A 20,572-nucleotide genomic window follows, 5' to 3' on the forward strand; every position below is an offset into this window, starting at 1 on the left:
GGGCTATTCTCACTAGCTCTTCATCATTGGGACTATCTCCAACAGTTGCTAACTCGTCCTTGACAAGTCTAAGCCTGGTGAGGTAGCTTATAATGTCTTCTCCCTGGTTCATCCAGGTATTCTTTAGCTTCTCTCTAAGAATCATCTTCCTGTTGGTGGTAGCAATCTAGTGCAGATTCAGAATGGCGTCCCACATCTTATTCGTTGTATCTAGCTTTGAAATATGTGGAACAATATGATCCTTGACACCATCAAGGATAATCCTCCTCGCCTTGGCATCGTCCTTCTTATATGCTACAAGTTGTGTCGCATCTACTAGTACAGGTACAAAACTAGTAACATAATCCTTGATACCATTCTCTTCCAACAATAAAGAAATTCTAGCCTTCCAGACACCAAAATTCGAGGCACCATCCAATCTGTCCTGATCTCTCAAACTAGCTGAAGCCATCTCAAGGGATTAAAAAAATAATAAATCTAAAGAGATCAATCTAGGTTTTATAAACCCTCAATTTTTTCCCTAGGGCAAAACTCTTCTACCCTCAACTAGGCTCTGATACCATGTGAAAATTAACACTATTGTAGTCACTGATTATTAATCTCCTATCATAAACGATTATTAAACTGCTGAAAATAAATTCCCAGCTAATATTGAAAAATAACACAACTGCAACTTCACCAATAAAATACAGAAATAAATTCAGAACACAAAGAACACAATATTTTTGGACAAATCATCCCTAGAAAAACCCCTAAGGGAAAACTAGTTCTACCAATAAGAATTATATTAACTTCAGCAAATCAAGAGATACAAAATTTCTTGCCTCACTGGCAAAATTCAGACAACCTCCTAATTCCTCCCGCTGATAGTCTTTCGCTGTTATCCCCAACGCTATCACTGCGCCCTTGCTAACACTGCAAGACTGTCTGCTATCACTGTAAACTCATTTTCTAACACTGCAAATGCTTCTACAACTCTTGTTGTTCTTTGTTCTATTTTGTTCTCCAAATGCCTCCCTTGACCCCCTTTTATACTACTTAACCAAGAGGTTCCTAGTTGCTTCTTGATCAAGACAACTCAACCAATAGGTTACTAGTGGCTTCTAAAAGGAGTCAATTAATTAACAAATATTTGTCATAACTCTAACAATTATTTGCCAATTAATAACATATGGACGAACAAATGTCCAAGCTACCTAAAACTAACATATTATTGGTAGATTAACAAGTATGTGGCCTTATCCGCGAGATCTACATTGTTGGGTTACCAACTCTTGGGAACCCTTAGTCTCTGGTAATATTGAGCTCTACCCCTTGCTAAGGGAATTACTTTTGCTCCTTTCTCTTCTTGTAAACACCATGTTTTTAGGGGAATCAATCCCTTTCTTGAAAGTCTCAGTGAAATATGTTACTAAATAGAACTATGTAAAAAATTTCTTTCGGAAACCATGAATGGAGAGCATGCTTAGGATTTGGATAGAATGGGGCAAGCATTATTCTTAATATCATCATGAACAACAACCTTATTAATGGAACTTGTAAAATGACTAGAAAAGATGAAGCTTTTGTATAATAGCAGCGATGACAAAAGCTGCAATTCTCCTCATATTATTGCACACAGTAACTTAATTAATGAACCTTGTAGGGTGAGGGGAATGGATGTCTGATGTTGGTAGTTGAAATGAGATGCAACTACTGCTCTCCAAATGTTATTACATATACTGCTCCATTGTTGGTCTTTGTATAATAAACTTGCAGGTGAAACTCTACGATTAGTAGTTATTATGCTTCAAGACAGCCTGTTCTTGACAGTTACACATCTACCAGCTTGTTAGTGACTTCTGCAACTTTACAAACAGTCAAGCGATGTAACTTTGTACCATTTAATGCAGGTGTTAAAATAATGAAATAGCTCAGAAATATAACAAGTAATTCAAGTCGATTGTTTTTCACTTTTTTTCTTAAATTCTCTCGAACAGATGAAAAATAGAGGTAATTGTAATATCCCTATTTTGAGATAAGACTTCATAATAATTAAATATAAATAAATTTATTAAAACAATAGCAATAGAAAATAAATTATATAACTTCTTGGTATTTAAATTATAGCAAAATAATATGAAATAAAGAAAATAATAATATTATAATTTAAAAATATAATGTCATAGTTATGTGCAAGAAAATTACAACATAAATAATATAAAAACTTAATAGAATTATATATAAACTAAATAATAGCATTATGTAATAAATAGCATAAACTACGTCTCTATGAGACAAAACCAAAGCTGAGCCTCTTAGAGTTATGCATATAGAGAGACTAGTAACATGATTTGGAAGCATTATGAATAAACAAAAAAGTCAACAACAACCATGTAGGGTATTAGGAACAAAAAGAGTATATATATTATCATTCCCAAATATAAGTAAGCAAACATCAGAGGCAGCAACAATTAAAAGACACTCACAATAATTCAAAGAATGCTAATCAATTTGTCAACTCCAGTCAAGGAAGACTGATCAATATTTCATTCAGCATCATTGGCCACTATCTTGCCTCATTGGAAACTTGTAATCATACCAACAGACTAACATAAGATTAAGCAATCGGATATTTGGAGATAGAGGCAGAAGTAGCGTTATACCAGAAAGGATTCCCAGCTCACAATAAATCAAGAGCTACAGGAGGAACTGAAAGAAAAACTTGTCATAACAACCACCTTATATCAGGAAGGAAAAGAGATAAATTCAGTTTGAGAAATCTACAATCATTATTGGCAGATAGGCACCATAAGCACAAACAAGATCATTATCTAGAGTTTTCCATTAAGACGTCCAAATTGCATACCTTGATTTCAGAGAATTTATATAGCAGAAAAAAAATTGTATCAAATAATCCCTCTTTAAGATTGACATAAGGAACTTACCATAACATTATTCATAAGTTTATTTGGAAGCCCTACCGTCTCATTACTTAGTATCCTAAAATAGTACAAAAAGTATTGTTAAAGTGCAGACAAACTCAACATATAGAGATCATTGCAGTTCAGGATAACTTTCATTACATTCCCAATAAGTCTATTAGTTCTACCCAAACTCAGCGAAGGCATTAAGTTGATAGAAAGAAGTCTCTTGTGATTAACTCAGACCCTAAATCTATAGACCCAAACAAGGGGACATCACAGTAATGGTTTATGGGAAAACAGAGTTCCACAACCAAATTGCATGAAAGATGTTCTATCAAAAATAAATGCTTTGAGATTGATCAGATAATTTATGTTTTTTTTTTTTTTTTTTGTCTCTAAAAGTTTCAGAAGTTTAGCTGAGTCAGATTATTTGGGTTGGTTCGAATTTCTCCATTTATGCAACTCCTTGGAATTTGTTACTTTGACACACATTTCTTGAGCATGCAATAGTGTTGCAGATTGTCTGGTCAAATGGACTTTGAATCAAATGCAGCATTGTAAAATTGTGGATAAGGTGCAATTACTTCCTGAAATGCTTCATATGTCAAATCAACTAATGGTTAAGGACAAGAATCTATAGAGCTTTGTGCTAGGCTCTCTGTTGTTTTGTAAAAAATTTGTGTTTGTATAAATTTTTATCCCACTTTTTTTTGATGAATAGTCCTTTTCTATTAATAATTAATAAAGAAAGATTACAATTCACAAAAAAGGGCCGGGGGATACAAGATCATCCCGTGAGAGTTCACACGGCCGAAGCCGAAATCATAAACTATTCATCAAAAAAAACATATAAAGCAACCTCAAGTAGCTAAAGCAGTGCCTATTGAGGGTGGTGGCTCATCACGATCATGAAAACCCCAATCATCTTTGGGATTGGGGGGCGGGCTAGGAACAATCCAGCCGCCATCGGCGGCAACAGCAACAGGATCAGTGGCCTGGTCAACATCTTTTAACTCTGGCCGCGAAGGCGAAATTGCCAGGTCCAGGCAAGGCCATTTCCCAGAGAGTGCCCACCAAGCACCAGGAGAAGGAGCTGGGGACCAACCAGTGCCACCATGGGGCGATGAAGCCGAATGGCGCCTCCAACCACCATTGCCACAGCTGGGAGAGCGGTGGCAAGAAGCCTGGGAGTGCAGGGTGTGCGAATGGTGGCCTAAGGAGTGGCACCACTAGCAGCGGCCCCTAGGCATCAAGGTATCAACCGAGGCATCTTGAGGAACTCTGGCAATAGTGCAAGGGGCATTGCTCCAGTGGTTAAGTAGCTCCTACAGGTGAGCCACCTCCAAGGCCACTTTGTTTGCTTGAGCTTGAATCTGCATAGTTACATTATTACAAATGCATGCCTTAGTGTACATAGCAATATTAATATCAAGAAAACTATGAGTGAAAAGAACAACATCTCTATCTTTCCATAGAGTGAACAAAATCTCCATCCTGAAGGTATGCCAAATCTAGGTAAATTTCCAAAGGATTCTGGGGGAATCGCCCAAAATAGCCATGTGCCAAGAAAAGGGTTCAGGCCTGAATGGCTTGAAAAAGTCATGAATCCAATGCTAGTAATTTTGAGCATGTCTACAAAACCAGAAAATGTGCAAGAAAGACTTTGGTTGCCCATAGAAAGGGCATCTAGGATCTGGAACCCCAATATGCTTGAGCCGAGGCCCCAAGGGAAGACCTTGAAAAGCCAGGCACCAAGCAAAATGGGCAATCTTGGGTTCTCTAATAGCACTCCAAATAGTATCAAAATGCTTTTTCCATTGAGAAAGAGAAGATTGCAAATGCCATCTCTGGTTGAGCATATCCACCATCGGCAGATAGGAAGAAAGCCATCTATAACCCAAACTGGGTTTGTAATTACTAAAAGGAGTGGCAAGATACCACTTCCAATCATGCCACCAAGGTCTAACTAACTGAATACCCATTTTATGAATTAAGTGCACTGGAATTGAAGAGAGCAATAAGTCAAAAGTCTGTCGATCTGAATGGGCAAGACAGTACTGGACTTGCATATCTTCTCAAGACCTAAAACTCATGGAAACCCTAGAGAAAAGATCTTTAGGAGTCTTGATGCCACGTTTGAAAAAACACAGAGCACTAGCACCTTGAGTCTTGGCAAGGGGGGTACCTTGGATAGCAAACAAGGGAGACCACCAAATGTTCTGCTGATTCAAAGAGAGTCCATTGTGGAACTCATCACCAGACCAGTGAAGCCAAGGCTTGATAGCTTCCCAAGCTTTCCATATGCTCTTAATGACAAAAGAGCCCTGGATGAGCACTGGCTCCCGCATGATGAGGGTGTGAAAGCCAATTCCTTTCCATACAGGCCTATTAACTGGAAATCCAAAAGAAATGCAATGCCAAACCAAAATCTTCCAGGCTTCATCACTAGTGATGGCACGAATAATCCATTTGGCACATAGAGCAAGGCCCTGCTTCTGTGTGGAAAGCAGGCGAAGGCCTCCAGATTCCTTTGCGAGACAACAAAAATCCCAAGCCACTCTGTGAAATCCATGATGGTCAGAACTAGAAGCCCAAAGAAAATCACGAAGCAATCTTTCCAATTTCTAATAGGAGGCTTTAGAAGGAGCACAACAAGAAGAATAATAGAAATGAGTGGCCGCAAGAACTTTCGAGCAAATCTAGAATTTGCCCGCAAGAGAAAGCAATTTTGTAAGCCAATAATCAAGCTTCTTGGTAGTCTTAGCAAGCACTGCATTCCAAAGATCAACAAGTGAAGCCTGAAAAGCAAAGGGAACGCCAAGAAAGCGAAAGATCTCCCCATGAGTGACCCATTTCCATGAAAGATCTCCCCATGAGTGACCCATTTCCATTCAAACTAGCCAAGGCAAGGTGGCGTTGGCTAGAAAGACTGGCAGTAGCAAAGCATTTTATGCCATTGAATAGCAGATCCAAAGGCTTGACAAAAAGTGTCAAGGCAAATTAAGGCATTTTTTATGTTTTCTTCATCCTCCAAAAGAGTGAGAAAGGAATCATCAACAAAATGACCATTGACCAACTAGGAAGATGATTATGGCAAACAAATGCCACAAACTAATCCTGAAGACACATAGTGGGCTAGCAAATAGCCAAACCCTTCAACAACAAGAACATAAAGCGCCGAAGCCAGAGGGCAACCTTGCCTGATGGAACGAAAAAGCCCAAAGGCATCAGATTGGGAATTATTGATGGTAATGCAAGCATTACCATCACCAAAGAGCATTTCCACAGGTTGCAAGAAATTGGACCCAAAACCAAGAGCTTGAAGCATAGCCAAGATAAAAGGCCATTCAATGCGATCATAAGCTTTAGCAAAATCAATCTTCAAAAAAATAGCCGGTTGTTTGGCCTTGCGGGCCCACTCCATTTCTTCCCAGACAGCAATAATGTTGTCAAGAATATATCTGGACTTGATAAAGCCAGTTTGCTCAAGCCGCACAATTAAACGCAGAAGGTGGCAAATTTTAAGAGAAATTGCCTTGGCAATAATCTTATAAGAAACGTTCAGAACGGTAATGGGCCACCAATTGTAAATATCCTCAGGATCTCCAGCTTTAGGTATGAATTTAATATTTCCTTTATTGATAATGGCTCCTAAGCTTTTAGCATGATAGGCTTCAAGATAAACATTGTGCAGATCAGAACCAATATGCTCCCATAGGTGCTTATAAAATTCATAAGGAAACCCATCACACTTGGGGGATTTATCATCAGCCATGGAGTAGACTGCCTCCTTAAGGTCTCGGAGGGTAAGAAGTTGCTCATAAAAAGCACGTTGCTCAACTGCTAGGTGGTTAGAAGTAACAGAGATACACTTTCTGAGAGCTTCCTCCTGAGCAACCGAATTTTCCTACGAGGCAAAAACGTTCTCATAGTGATGAACAAATGCTTGCAGGATGTTAAGGGGACTGGAGAGAACAGAAGTGCCTTGTTTGATTGTTTTAATCCCATGATTGGTATGACGGGCTCAAAGAGCCTAGAAGAACTCCTTAAAAGCCTTATTGCCAACCTCCAACTAGTGGAGACGAGCTTTGCTTTGGGCTCCTCGAGCGGCATAGTTATTAGCAACCTATTTATCATGACGAAGTTTGGCAAGCTGAACTTGCAAATCCACATCAAAGGATTAAGGGTGAGAGCCTCAGAGGCTTTTTTTAGTGTAGAAGAAGTGGAGTCATAAGACCGCTTTCTGAAAACTGCCAACTGCCGCCCATAGATGCGCAAAAAGCAAGCAGTTCTGGTAATGGCATCATTCCACCATTGGATCCACCCTGTCTGAGAATGTGGGCGTGGCTCCAGATTCCAGACATGCAGGATACGAGCAATGGTGGAAGCATGCATCAACACAAACGTGTTGAGGAAGAATTGCGACTTGACAACTTTCTAGAAAGTTGTTTGCCATGAAATGACAAAATAAATGGGATAGTGGTCTAATAACGTCACATCTGGCAGGGGAATGACAGGTAAATCACGATCCTCAAAAAAGGGGAAAAAAGATTGTATGGCACGATCAAGATGCTTTAAAATGTGTTCAGAGCTAGCTCGAAAGTTGGACCAAGTGTGCCAAACCCCACTATGCTGGCGGCGGTGATTATTGGGATCAAAAAGGCCCAATTTATTGCACATGTAGTACCAAGCTTCCCTTTCCCCTGTTGTCCAGCGAAAGGGCAAAATGTCGTCTCTGTCAAAGGCCACTTCAACCATATTGAAGTCACCACACATAACCCAAGTAGCTGGAGGCAAGTTGTCAACCAGCCAACCCTACATCTGAGACCTTTCCACCGCATCATTGGAAGCATAAACATTAACTCCAAAGGAATTATTGTTAATAGAAAGCAACAGCCAAATAATTCTATGCATGGGGTCAGAACCGTGCAAAATAATAGCAGAATGAAGACAAGGTGATAGGAGAGTAACTACACCACCTCTGCCAACTTCGTGTTGAGAGGAAAACATAATGTCATCCAGCCAAATGATGCGACATGCAGATGAAAGCATGAAACCAGAAATCTTAACTTCTTGCATGCAGAGAAAATCTAAATTACCAAGTTTATGACAGGTGTCTCGGACATAGTACTTTCTGGAGAGGTCTGATAGACCTCGTACATTCCATGAAAGAAAATTCATGTAAATTCTTTCATATCTTCCTCGTCCTCAAGAGAGGAGTAGCTATTCTACAAAAAGGTAGAAACCTTATTAAAGTCAAAAGGAAAATCTTCTGGACTAATGGCCTGATGTTTCACCTCTGGTTTCTTAGCACGTCCGAGAGGATTGCGAGAACGCCGCGCAGCTTGTGGTGCTATGGAAGAAGCAGCAAGAGGTGTTCGAACCACAACCGAGGCGTGGGCCCTAGCGGCCGCCTTAATCCCCTAAGAGCCAGCAGGGTTTGAAACCTGTGAAACACCCAGATTGGGTTCAAAAGAAACCGCTTGCATCCCTAAGCTAGTTGGGGTTTGCACTCCTATTGAAGTAGGAGGAACCACAATGACCGCCGCATATGACTGTTTAGGATCCAAGGGAGTCAAGGGAACCTTGCCCTTGTGCCCAACAGTAATCCATTCTTCTTTTTTCCCTTCGGCTGGCTTGGTAGGAGCTTCTTTAGGCGAGGGTTTAACCCTATGCACAGCCAAAGGGCAATCACTAATCTTGTGTTCCACTAACTGGCACCTATAGCAGGTGTTGGGGAGATTCAAATAAAGCACCTTCTGAGAGAAGGTTTGAGCCCCAATCTGGATTTCCACAGATTTCCTTAAGATCCTTGGAAAGATCAACCTCGACACAAACGCATCTATGAGGGCGAGCGTTAAAAAAATTCTCATGTTCCTTTGTGATAACTTTGCCAAGGGTATTGGCAATGGACTCAATAAAAGGCCAACATGGCAAGGGTAAACCTGGGAACTTGACCCACACAGGAACCCTAAGCTTTTTGTCGTCAAAGATAGTGAAGTCTTACGACCATTTTTTAAAAACAAGCAAGGAAGAACACGCAGACCAAGGGCCATTATTAAAAACCATGTTGGCTTGCGACAGCTTGGCGAAGCGAAATAAAAAAAAAAAGCCTTTGGTAAGGTTTTGCACAACATCAAGGCAGACTCCATGAGGAGTCCAGCTCTTGTTTACCCATTCTCGGAGCATAGCTTCAAGAGGAGTCCTACTCACAAAATACCCTATTAAGGTATGTCGTTCTAACCAATCACAAGCAACATCAAATTCTTGTAAAGGAAGGATAATATCAGGATTACCTCGTGAAAAACCTTTGGAACAAATTTGTGTGGGCGTTTGTTCTGATGAGGTGCCATGGCTATCCAAGGCAGCAACGTGAACACCAGTAACAACTGGGTCACCACTGGTCGGGGCCATTATAACCTAGCCTAAAAGCTCCCGCAATAAATGCGATGTGACAAGTGGAAACAACAATAGGAAAGCTCAGACAGAGAGCCATACGCAAGAAAACTGAAAGTTCGCATGAAACCCTAGCATAGCAATGGTGCCTTCTTCGATTTCCATCGCCTTCCAAGTCACCATCTTATCCCACTTTTAACTTCACTCTGAAAAATTATTTTGTCGATTAGATAAGCTAAACATAATTCATTTTACTTCATATAATATTATGATTTGATATTATAAAAAAAAATTAGTTGACTTAAATTAAACAATTTAATTATTAATTAAAAGTTGTTCTTTGCGTTTATGGTAGGAACTAATAATAATAATCATGCTAACCATGCATAAAATCTCACTATTAACTTGTAATTGAAGTATGGCTAATTTAATATGGTTAACAATGAAAATTAGAATATAATTTGCCACACGAGTAAAACATACAAAGAATTACAAATTTTGCAATGGCTCAATTGTTTCAATATCTTCCTCATGGGAGGTTCCTAGCTGTGCTTGTGAACGACATTACATTTCCACTTACAGCTCCAACATTTGGCATTGGGATTATTAAACTACAAGATTTTCCTAATCTTGTTGTTAATCCAATTGATTTAAATGAAGAAAAAAAAAAAAAATTTATGTCAGAAAAACAAGCTCGAATAGATACATCTGCAAAAACAAATGCATTTCCAAAAATGATGAAAGAAGTCTACTGCGATCATTACTCTAATAAGGATCGCAACACCATCCTTATCATTGAGGAATATGCGATGCAGCTACATCATTATAGAGAAATGTTCTTTTTTTAGTTTCTTCTCATATTTCCTATACTTCATCTAAATACTTCTACTTGGGCTTATATTTCCTATTTCATCTATGTAACTTTTATGAACAACATGAATAAGTTATTTTCACTATTCAAGTCATGGACACATTTTTTATTTCATCTATGTGAGTTTTATGAACAATAAAATAAATAAATAAATTCCACTCTTGAAATGATGTTTAAAGGTACACTTACGATATTTGATGTTACAATTTCTATGCATAATCATCAACACTCATAATAATATTTATAAAATTGATACTAACATTGATATGTATATTATGTATAAAATTTATGCTCTCATTGATATGTTAGATGCTATATTATCTATGCACAATCATCAAAACTAATAATAAAATGCATAAAATTGAGCTATTTGTATGCATAATCATCAAATTTAATACCAATAAATATAAAATTGATACTGACCCTATAAAAATTTTACTTTTTTATTAAATCGTTCAAAATTAATTATTCAAATGCATTATGCCAAATTTTATTTTAATATTTATTGGTAATTAAAATTATTTATTCTAATAATTAATTAAACTTAACAAATAAAAAATAATAGTTTTTAAAAATAATAAAATAAACAAATAACATTATTAATTGTGCGCTGCGTCTGCTACTAACTTATATATATTTTTATATATATAAAAAAGCCGAGAGTTATCTTTCTCAAGGCGCCTATTTTACTGAGTTAGATTATCAAAATAAGCACCCAGAGAAGGATAACTCATAACTCTCAGCTTTTTTATATATATAAAAATATATATAAGCTAGTTAATTTATGTCAGAAAAACAGGCTCGAACAAAACTTTCATACTTGTTCTTGTGGACTTAATCGTTTCAAACAAGCCATTCAAGATTTTGGGTGGACAAGATGATAGAGGGATTCTCTCAAGCAGGCTATATGGGGCTCCGGGAATCGGGGTGGAAGGCCTTGCTCTTAACCTTCAAAGACCTTGGCATCAAACCAACAGGGGAACCAGGGCCTCTGAAATCAAATTCAAGACGTTGAAGGGTTTGGAAGGCTGCAGATTTGGGGACAAAAATAAAAATATTAATAGAATTATATCCACGAGTGACCGTACACTTTAGTAGTTTTTCATATTAATTTTAATCTAAAACCTAAAAGACTAAAATAAATTAACAGCAACAGAGTCGCCAAAGAACAAACAAAAAGATCTCAAATGGCACAAATAAAATCAATAAACGGTCCCGCTGAATAGTGCGATTGGTATAAACTAATATAAATAAATTATAACTAAAAAATTATATTATAGCTTTTAGTCAAAAATTCTGACAAGAACAATAGATAAGGAAGACACTGTATGTACCTCTTTGGAAATTAGTTCCACAATTGTAGACGCCTTCTAAAGTGAGAGCCGGGTGGACGTCATCAAACTTTTCGCCGACGGCACTCTTGTGTATCTGCAAATAAGTATACGAATGGTGTCGTTTAGTAAGAAATATGGAGAAGTCAGGTAAAATCAACACAGAGAACGGTCTGTACCAGGCGAGTATGGTAAAGAGCGAGAAAAGCATCTATTTGGGTGAGTAATCGGCTAAGATCAAAGCCTGGCTTATCTGCCTTTGTCATTAAAATTTCATCAATGAGACAGGTAGGAGTGAGTGCAGACGCAGATGGGGAAGCAGTAGAAGACATGTTCAGACTAATGATTCAGCAGCAGGAGACTGCGCAGATGAATCCACCTCCGAAACCCTTAAAAAGCATACGGAAAACTTGAAAAGAAGTCGCCGCGCGAATTCGTTGAGAGCGCGATTAAAAGGAAAGGAAAGGGCAAAAACTGGCAGTCGCGCTTCTAGTCGATACAATAGCCTTTGTGATTTTTATTTTTTTTATAAATCAGTTTGAAGTTAATAAATATTTATTAACTGATTGAAATTTATTTATTAAATTGTTATTATCAAGCTCTCTTGTTTAAAAAAAATAAAAAATTAAATATATTTTAAGAAAATATATAAATATTTTTTTTTTTTTATAGGTAAACGGTCAAAGTCTATGTTATTTATTATTATTAAGATTAATTATTATTATGTGTTAATTGTGAGTAGATTAGAACCCAAGACCTTTTCGATGAGAGGCTCGCAATTTACTGATGCATTGTAGGTGTTGGCGCTCAAAATTGCGTTCCCATTTTTAGCATCTATTTCAAATTTTGAATCACTTTAAGCCCTATAAATGCTTTTTGATGAGTTTGTACCTGATTGTACCTTTGAGCCCCATAAGGTGTTTAATGTTTCTAACACCTTTCATTTAGTGCATCTACCTGTTCCATGAAGTTCAATTGACATTTAGAGCCATTTCGTGAAGTCTTGTTTTGAGCTGGTGTCATTTCTGCATTTTCACCTAAGTGTCAAACAACGACAGGAGGCTATGTTTGCATTTGAATATCTTGCACCCAAAAATGTTTCATGACTTGCCACTTTGGGAGTATTTAGTGTCTATACCTGAGAGCCTATGTTTCAGATTTTGAATCGTTTCGAGTCTGTTTGCCTAGGTTTTCAATCCCTCAAAGTTGGTCAATTATCAGTGTCATGCTGATATGAAATGTTCAGAATTCTGGAAGGCCCTATTTGACGAGCTATAATTTTGACCCAGTTCACCAAAATGCTAAAATTCATTTTGCGTTGCATTATAGACGTCGAAGACTTGTTATGGTTCAAGTTTCAGCTCATGACAAATCCATTTGATATGTTTTCAAACGCGGTTCCAAATGGAATTTCTATCTTTTTACTAGTGTCATAAAGCGTAGATTGCTTGGAACCCCTATTCGTGATGTCTTATCTTGAAATCCATGATACATGAGATTGAATGGATTGTACCACTGCATTGTCCTCTAAAAATACTTCGAGTTTACCAGTTATCAAATCTTGATGAATCTGTCTACACACTTTTCCAAGTCAATTCCATATCGCAAAAAATGTTTTGCCATTATTTCCAGTCTGCGAAATCCAAGTAGCCTACTTTGATTGATCGCCATTTGCATCCAATTATCCATCATGAGCCCAAATCGTAGATTTATATTCACCTCATGATAGTGAACCAATACCCCAGTTTTCGTCTTCCCAAGTGTGAGTTTACCAATTTCTAAAGCTTATTCTGAACCCAATTTAGTGTTGTCTGACATGTTTTCTTGCAGGAAGTTCTGAAAGGTCAACTTTGATAGTGAATATCTTTTAACCTCGAATTCGTCAAGAGACGAGATTCGACAGGGTGAAAGTGTGTGGAATAGAGAATCAATGTGTCTTATTTCAGACCCTGGTCAATTGTTTAGGTCAGTTTTTAAAGCCAATCAAAGGACCCTCTGGCATTAAATTGACATTTTGCAGATTAATGGTAAAGTGAGCTTTATTTTTATGGTTCAGTGATTGAACTTGATTCAAATCAGTTCCCGGTGGTTGATGGATTAGTTTTCCATGTCAGTTGTTCAGAAACAAAAAAAAATTAGCCGGACCCAATTTGGGGCCCGGCTGATTCCATCAGGTTAACATTGACTATAAAGGCTATGAAATGATTAATGGATGAAGTTTTTTTATTACATTAAACATGTTTGATGAACAAGTTAGCTTATGGAGTATGGTGTAGAGCATTAAAATTCACATTTACTGAAAATAGTACACAACAGCAAAGAAGAGTCATCGTTAAAAGAGGAAGCCCATGCAATGTGGAATGAACATGAAGAAGCGTTAAAGAAAAAATAGAGGATAGAAGTCAGGGAGAAATGTAGCAGATGTCAGAGTTCATAAAGGAATCCACCCATATAAAACGTAGGGGCAAGATCAGTCAAAGGGAGCTCCAAAGCCGCGCACTGAGCATAAAGTGAAACACACGAGAAATTTTAAATGAGGAAGCCTGTGCCAAACAAGACTAGCTCACACCTTTAAAAGAAGGATGGCATGCATAGAGTAGAGGCTTTCCACAATGAAGCAGCAAAGCATTTGCACAAAGAACAAGCCGCAGGTCAAAGTAATTAACAGGAGCAAAAGCTGGCATGTTTTAAAAAGAAACTCGACACGCATGAGCAAAGAATGCAAACTATAGGAAAATATTGAAAAGCAATATCTCACATTACTTCCGTGGGGAAGTTTTTATATTTTAAATACTCCACCACACAATCGAATGGTTGTCTTAAGGCACTGCCTTTTAAAAGGCAAGGGTCATGTGCGTAGGGCCCGTGAAGACAGCTGGAGGCGACTTGTAGAAATTTTGAAACAAAGTGACATCGTGGTGATGTGGAGGCAGAGGCACAAGATTGCGCCACGTGGTGCATCTTGTGGTTGGTGCTTCCCCACATTAATAAGTTGTGCGAAGGATAAGTAATGCGGGAATGCACCCGAGTGCCATGTGGCAGTGGGCCCGGGACGCATTTTGAGGTAGCAAAAAAGTTGGGGCCAAGGGTGATGATGTAGCGCCTTACAGGGGTGAGTATGTGGCATAGGCCGACAAATTAGGGGCCACCACATGGTAGCATGGGTGGCGCCTAATGGGCCTGGTGAGGAAGAAGGAAAAATTTTGAAGAATATAAAAAATAATTTTTAATTATTTTTTCAAAATGAATTGCACATTCAATCTTTTAAATTCAGAAAGGGTATTATCTAAAGTAAAACTTTAAATGATTTTAAATTTTTGAAAAATTTAAAATTTAAAAGGTTGCAGAGAAGCTATACCAGGGGGTGATTTTTGAAATGGCTTTCTGGAGGTTTTTGGTAGGCAAAATATGCACTTCAATATACCATCGAAACCGAGAAGAGATGAACTATCTAAATATGAAGTTCATTTTTGCATAGAATGCCACAGGTACATGCTACAAGAGGTTTTGTCTTTCAGATTGATTTGTGTGTTCTGAGGGGTGTTTTGATTATCCAGTTGCAAAATTCAATGACAAAACATTTAAAACATACTCAGAAGGTCTTATATGTAGTATGTTTCGATTCTGTGATGTTTTGGCTTCAATTTGATTAAAATTTGGCATCATAATCAATTATGATGTTGAATCAGATGTCTCGGATATTTCTTTCTTTTTAAAATAAAATGATGAGGATTTGATTCTGGCAATTGAGGAAAGAGATTAGAGAGAGTCTTTTCATGGCAAAGAGAGGGAATTTCATGTGGACAAATGTCAATTGCAAATTCAATTCAGGAATTTCCCTCTTCATATATATTCTTTCTTTTCCTCTAAAAAAGATTGTTGGTTGGTTTTCAATTTTCAGTTCTAGGAGCTCTGCTCATGCTGTGAAAACTACACACCTAGCATTTCTCTTGTATTGAACAACAATTTATGTTTTATGCAAATAGTTCTTGTCTGTCAGGTGATTTCTAAGTCATTTATGTACATCTTTCATGTATTTGGTTTCAAGGAAAACAAATAAAGAACAACAAAGGGATTTAAATTCAATTTGAATCATGTCTCCTATTTGTGGATCTGTAATTTCTTCTAGTTTGTGAACAAAGAGCACAAACTAGTTGCATTTTGTTTAGAAGTGTATGTGATTGAAGTATCTTGCTGATGGAACAAGGAACCATGTAATTGCTTGATGTTTATCACAGGCTTTTCAAATCCCATGAAAGGATAGTCTAAGTATGGGATTCATTTTGATACAGATGTTTATTCACAAGGTGAAAGATAGATCAGGGATCTTGATGTAGCAATATGTCTGAGATTTCCAGAAGATGTATGGTTGTAATTCATTTAATTGCCCAATAAATAAGGCATTGATCAAAGATAGGATCATTAAGTTTGGTTTCTCGTATCTAGGTCTTGTTGTTATCAACATATTAAATCATCTTTTCCCTTTTATGTTGAAAGTAATTCAAAGTTTAACCCGCACTTAGCTTACCATTTTCATGAGTTATGTTCTTAGTTATTTCATGCTTGTGATTTCTTGGTTAAGTATAGAAGATTCAGGGGTTTCATCTGTTATTCTGGATTCTAATTATGCTCATTACACTGGTCACATAATTGGATCCTAAGAGGTTCACCCACCTAGGTTTTGCAAAGCCTAAAGTGTAGAAGGAGTGTAGCCTTATAGTTGGCCCAAGTTCTTGGTGAATTATGTTCATTATTAGAGATAGCTGCCCATAAATGCAATTTTGCCCTGCATACTTGGCTATTCAAATTCTGTTAAATCGGGAGCCAACAAAATGGCGACTCTGCTAGGGAAGTTGTGAAGTAATTCATTGTTAAAAGGACAAGAATCTCTGGTGTTCATTAAATATTTTAGTCCTTTTTTCAGTTGGATTTTTGCCCATCTGAGTCACCAACAAAATGGCGACTCTGCTAGGGAATCTGTGAAGGAATTCATTGATAAGGAGCTGGAAATCTCTGATATATATTATGCCTATTCAAGTTTTGTATGTAAGGTTTCATGTTCCTCAGTTAAGTTTTATCCATTTGCAGCAATAACTTTGAGATTGAATGTAAATTGTATTGCTAAAAGGTGTTCATCTTTAGTCAATTCAGCCGGTTGTTATTTCCAAAGTACTATTGTAATTTTAGAGTCAGAATTGTTTAACAATGGTTTCTCTCTTCTAAGTGTTTGACGATTTGCAAGTTCTACAAATTGAAAATCTAGTTCAAATCTGTCATTTTATGAATCATGTTTTAAATCTTTCTCACAATTGTGAGTGGCAACTCTCTCAAAGATCTTTGTGCCAGTGCAAATTGGTTCTATATAAATGTTTTCAAGAGTTTTCAACTGAGTTGTGCAGATCTGGAAGTTTTGATAAGTTGTAAGCAAGAAGAGAGAATTTATAAATTCTTGACTGAAAAGTTTTGAAGTGTTGTATGTGATCTGCTATCATAAAAAAATTGAAAGGTAAAATGAATCACAATAGTGATTTTCATTTAGTTCTCCTCAAGGAGATGGCGACTCTATAAGGATTCAATCAGTGGTGTGAAGAATTGAGACTAGCACCTATACCAATCAGCAGATCAAAAGTTTCGTTCAACAACACTAGAGGTATTTTACACTTTCATGTGATTTTGTTTCCATGAGAGTAAGCTTCACAAAATTTTCTCCATCAAGTGGTGATTTTAGCACTATATAGGAGAATGGTTTAACACATCTCAACATACTTCATGGAAAGTAGATTCAGCAAAAGTGTGTTTACATTTTTAAGTATGTTTGAAATTTTGAATTGGTAGAAAGAACTCCAGATCTGCTGCAATTAATAAATTCTAAGAGCATTTGTGATCAATGAGTGTTAAGTTTGAAGAATGTCAAATGTTTCTTCATCGAGTATGCAGTCCATGGATAAGAATTATAGATCTATTTCTGCTAAGAGATATATACTGTTAAATTTCAATGGCATTCATGGTTTCCCAAATACTATGCCCTATGATCTCAGAAAGTATTAACCTAAGTTTAGTGGGAACCATGAAAATTCAACCAGTCATCATGTTCAGTTGTTTAGTGACTTGGTTGGTGATTTTGAAATTGCTCATGAAGACATTCATATGAAGTTGTTTATTCAGAATTTGGAAGGGGATGCTAGGGATTGGTTTTCTTTTCTTCCGGCATGCTCAATTTCATCTTGGGATGAATTACTTTCAGCCTTCATGAAGCAATTCGGGGAAAGAGTAAGCATTTCTGATTATTTTGATAAGTTCTTGAAAATCCAGATTGGGAATGGTGAGTTAGTTCCTAAATTTAATATAAGATTTGCAAAGGTTTTAAATGAAATTCTTGAAATTTATAAGCCGCATGATCAAATGTGTTTAGTGGTTTATCTTGACGCATTTAATAAGAAAATGAGTTACCTATTAAGGGATAAAGAACCTAAGACTTTGCATCAGGCATTCATGACAGTGATAGAGATTGAGAATAACATAAAATATGGCTTAACCAGGAGTCACTTCTCTAGGAATGTTTGCTGACAAGATGAGGTACAAAGCACAAGTCAATGTCATAAGGAGTGTTTGATTTCAGATCAGCAAATAAGTACCCCTATTGTTGTAAGTAATCTTGTTGAAAGTTCAAAAGTAAAAACATGTGTAGATGAAGACTCTCTATTGCAAAGAGAATCTGATCCTTTTATTGTTGAAAATAGTGCATATGTTTGTAATATTATAGCAGTAGAAGACAAAGTTAGTTCACTTGATAAGTTATATATGCCAGATTTAAATTCAGTCATTCATTGTCCCATTGGTGATTTGCTTTATGTTGAAAACATAACGAATTAGGAAGAGGAAAGGTATTCATCTCGGTATGAGGATGAAGAGGCTAGAACTGATGTGTCAAGTGACAATAGTAAATTTGTTGATCCAATATATTGTGAAGAAGCATCATGTGAAGACAATAGCGAGGGTTGTTGCTTGAGTCAAGAAGAGAACAATGTTAGTGCATATTCGTCTTCATGTGAATCAGATGCAAATTGGGAAGAAGAAAGCAATGACGAAAGTTGTAACTCTTATGCTAATAGAGGTATGAGTTCTTTTCTTAAAGTTGAAAGTGAATTTCCAGTTCAGAATTGTGCAAATCAGTTTGAGGTTGAAAGTTATGAAGAAGAGTTGTCTACACAATATGAGGATAAAAAGATTATATATAAAGAAGAATTGATTAGTTGTGTAGACAAATGTCTTGAGGATACATGCAGTGATAATCAGCAGATAGATGATTCTAAGGCTAATGCATCTACACCTATTGGTAAGATAAATGATGATTTGTTTGCAAGACATTTGAATCACCTTAATGGAGATAATGCAAGTAATATTGATTCATATTTTACATGCTTTGTTGATGGAGTCAATGGTTTGTCTTCAGGTGATGATTCTGATTTTTCTTCACATGCTAAAAGTCTCCATGAAGATGAAATGGGTAATGGTTTTAAAATATACACTAATGCTTTATATGATGAAGATTGTGATGATGATTAGCCCATTTTTTGTCAAAATGTTCAAAAGGGATGACTACATGGAGTTATCAATCCATTGTTTGAAGAGCACATGGAAGTTTCAGATTTAGTTGAGAATGAGTTTAATGATGATACTTTGCCTTACTGCTGTAAGAGGTCAAATTTTTCTTCTTCTGAGTATGACAGTGAAAATGATTATGATGTTGCATCTTATGAAATGGATGACAGGGTATTTGATGAAGGTGTTATTGAAAATCAACATGCACCTTGTCATGAATTTTATGATGAATATTCTAATGTGATGACTAATCCACTTGTTGATTTCAGAGAATCATTTGAAGATCTTGGATTAGTTTCAGATTTTGATATTGATGACATTTGTGAGTACAAATCTGATTGCTCATTTGAGTATCATCTAGTTATGAATAAGGATACACAATTTCAAGGTATGTGTGATCCCTTTCCCCATGTTGAATATGAAGATTTCATATTCAAGAATGATAGCATGCATGAGTCATTAAATGAAGAAGGTCTTCAATTTCAATCTGATATTTTTGGGCATGCTGATCAATACTTTCATAATGAGCAAGTGGTTGAGAATGAAGCAAGTTGTTATATTCATTATGAAAGTGAAGTCGTGCATTCAATTTTGCCAAGTGAGTTGATTCAGAATGTTGATCCGATTGGTGAAATTGATAGGAGTAATTTTTCTAGTTTACCTCATGAAAGTTTAGATGAGAATCAGGTTTATGACAGAGGTAAACAATTTTGTTGAAGTTCGGTGGCTCGGGGTCATCGTTTGTACATAATAGTATTGGTAGTTGTTTCCTGCTTTCAATAAAGTTGTTCAAGAGAAGTTTTTGTTGTCAGGTGTGTGGTCTGCTTCTTCTAGAGATTTGAAATCTTTCCATGCCCGCAAGGGACATGCATCCCCAGATAGAGCCACTGTTGCCGCTCAAAATTCCATTCCCATTTTGAGCATCTATTTCAAATTTTGAATCACTTTGAGCCCTCTAAATGCTTTTTGATGAGTTTGTACCCTACTGTACCTTTGAGCCCCATAAGGTGTTTAATGTTTCTAACACCTTTCATTTAGTGCGTCTACCTGTTCCATGAAGTTCAATTGACATTTTGAGCCATTTCGTGAAGTCTTGTTTTGAGCTAGTGTCATTTCTGCATTTTCACCTAAGTGTCAAACAACGACAGGAGGCTGTGTTTGCATTTGAATATCTTGCACCAAAAATATTTCATGACTTTCTACTTTGGGAGTATTTAGTGTCTATACTTGAGAGCCTATGTTTTAGATTTCGAGTTGTTTCGAGTCTATTTGCCTAGGTTTTGAATCCCTCAAAGTTGGTTAGTTACCACTGTCATGCTGATATGAAATGTTCAAAATTCTAGAAGGCCCTATTTGATGAGCTATAATTTTGACCTAGTTGACCGAAATGCTAAAATTCCTTTTGCGTTGCATTATAGATGTCAGAGACTTGTTATGTTTCAAGTTTCAGCTCATGAAGAATCCAT

The 20,572-nt window shown here is 36.9% G+C and overlaps 1 protein-coding gene across 1 annotated transcript in view; it reads right to left on the reverse strand.

The window, feature by feature from the left end:
* The window catches only part of LOC149546182 (putative UPF0481 protein At3g02645), a 49,542-nt gene extending 37,539 nt beyond the window's left edge, over nt 1-12,003 (reverse strand). Inside the window, exons 1-2 of the mRNA XM_089791045.1 lie at nt 11,684-12,003; nt 11,508-11,601 (exon numbers count right to left, since the gene is read on the reverse strand). Coding sequence (XP_089647171.1) covers nt 11,508-11,601; nt 11,684-11,836 — 247 coding nt within the window. The 5' untranslated portion in view covers nt 11,837-12,003. The remainder of the gene's footprint in view (nt 1-11,507; nt 11,602-11,683) is intronic.
* Nucleotides 12,004-20,572: the final 8,569 nt, after the last annotated feature.

The sequence above is a fragment of the Cupressus sempervirens genome, chromosome 7 (assembly GCF_028749045.1).
Source record: "Cupressus sempervirens isolate cs-2001-9-10 chromosome 7, ASM2874904v1, whole genome shotgun sequence".
Taxonomy (NCBI): Eukaryota; Viridiplantae; Streptophyta; class Pinopsida; order Cupressales; family Cupressaceae; genus Cupressus; species Cupressus sempervirens.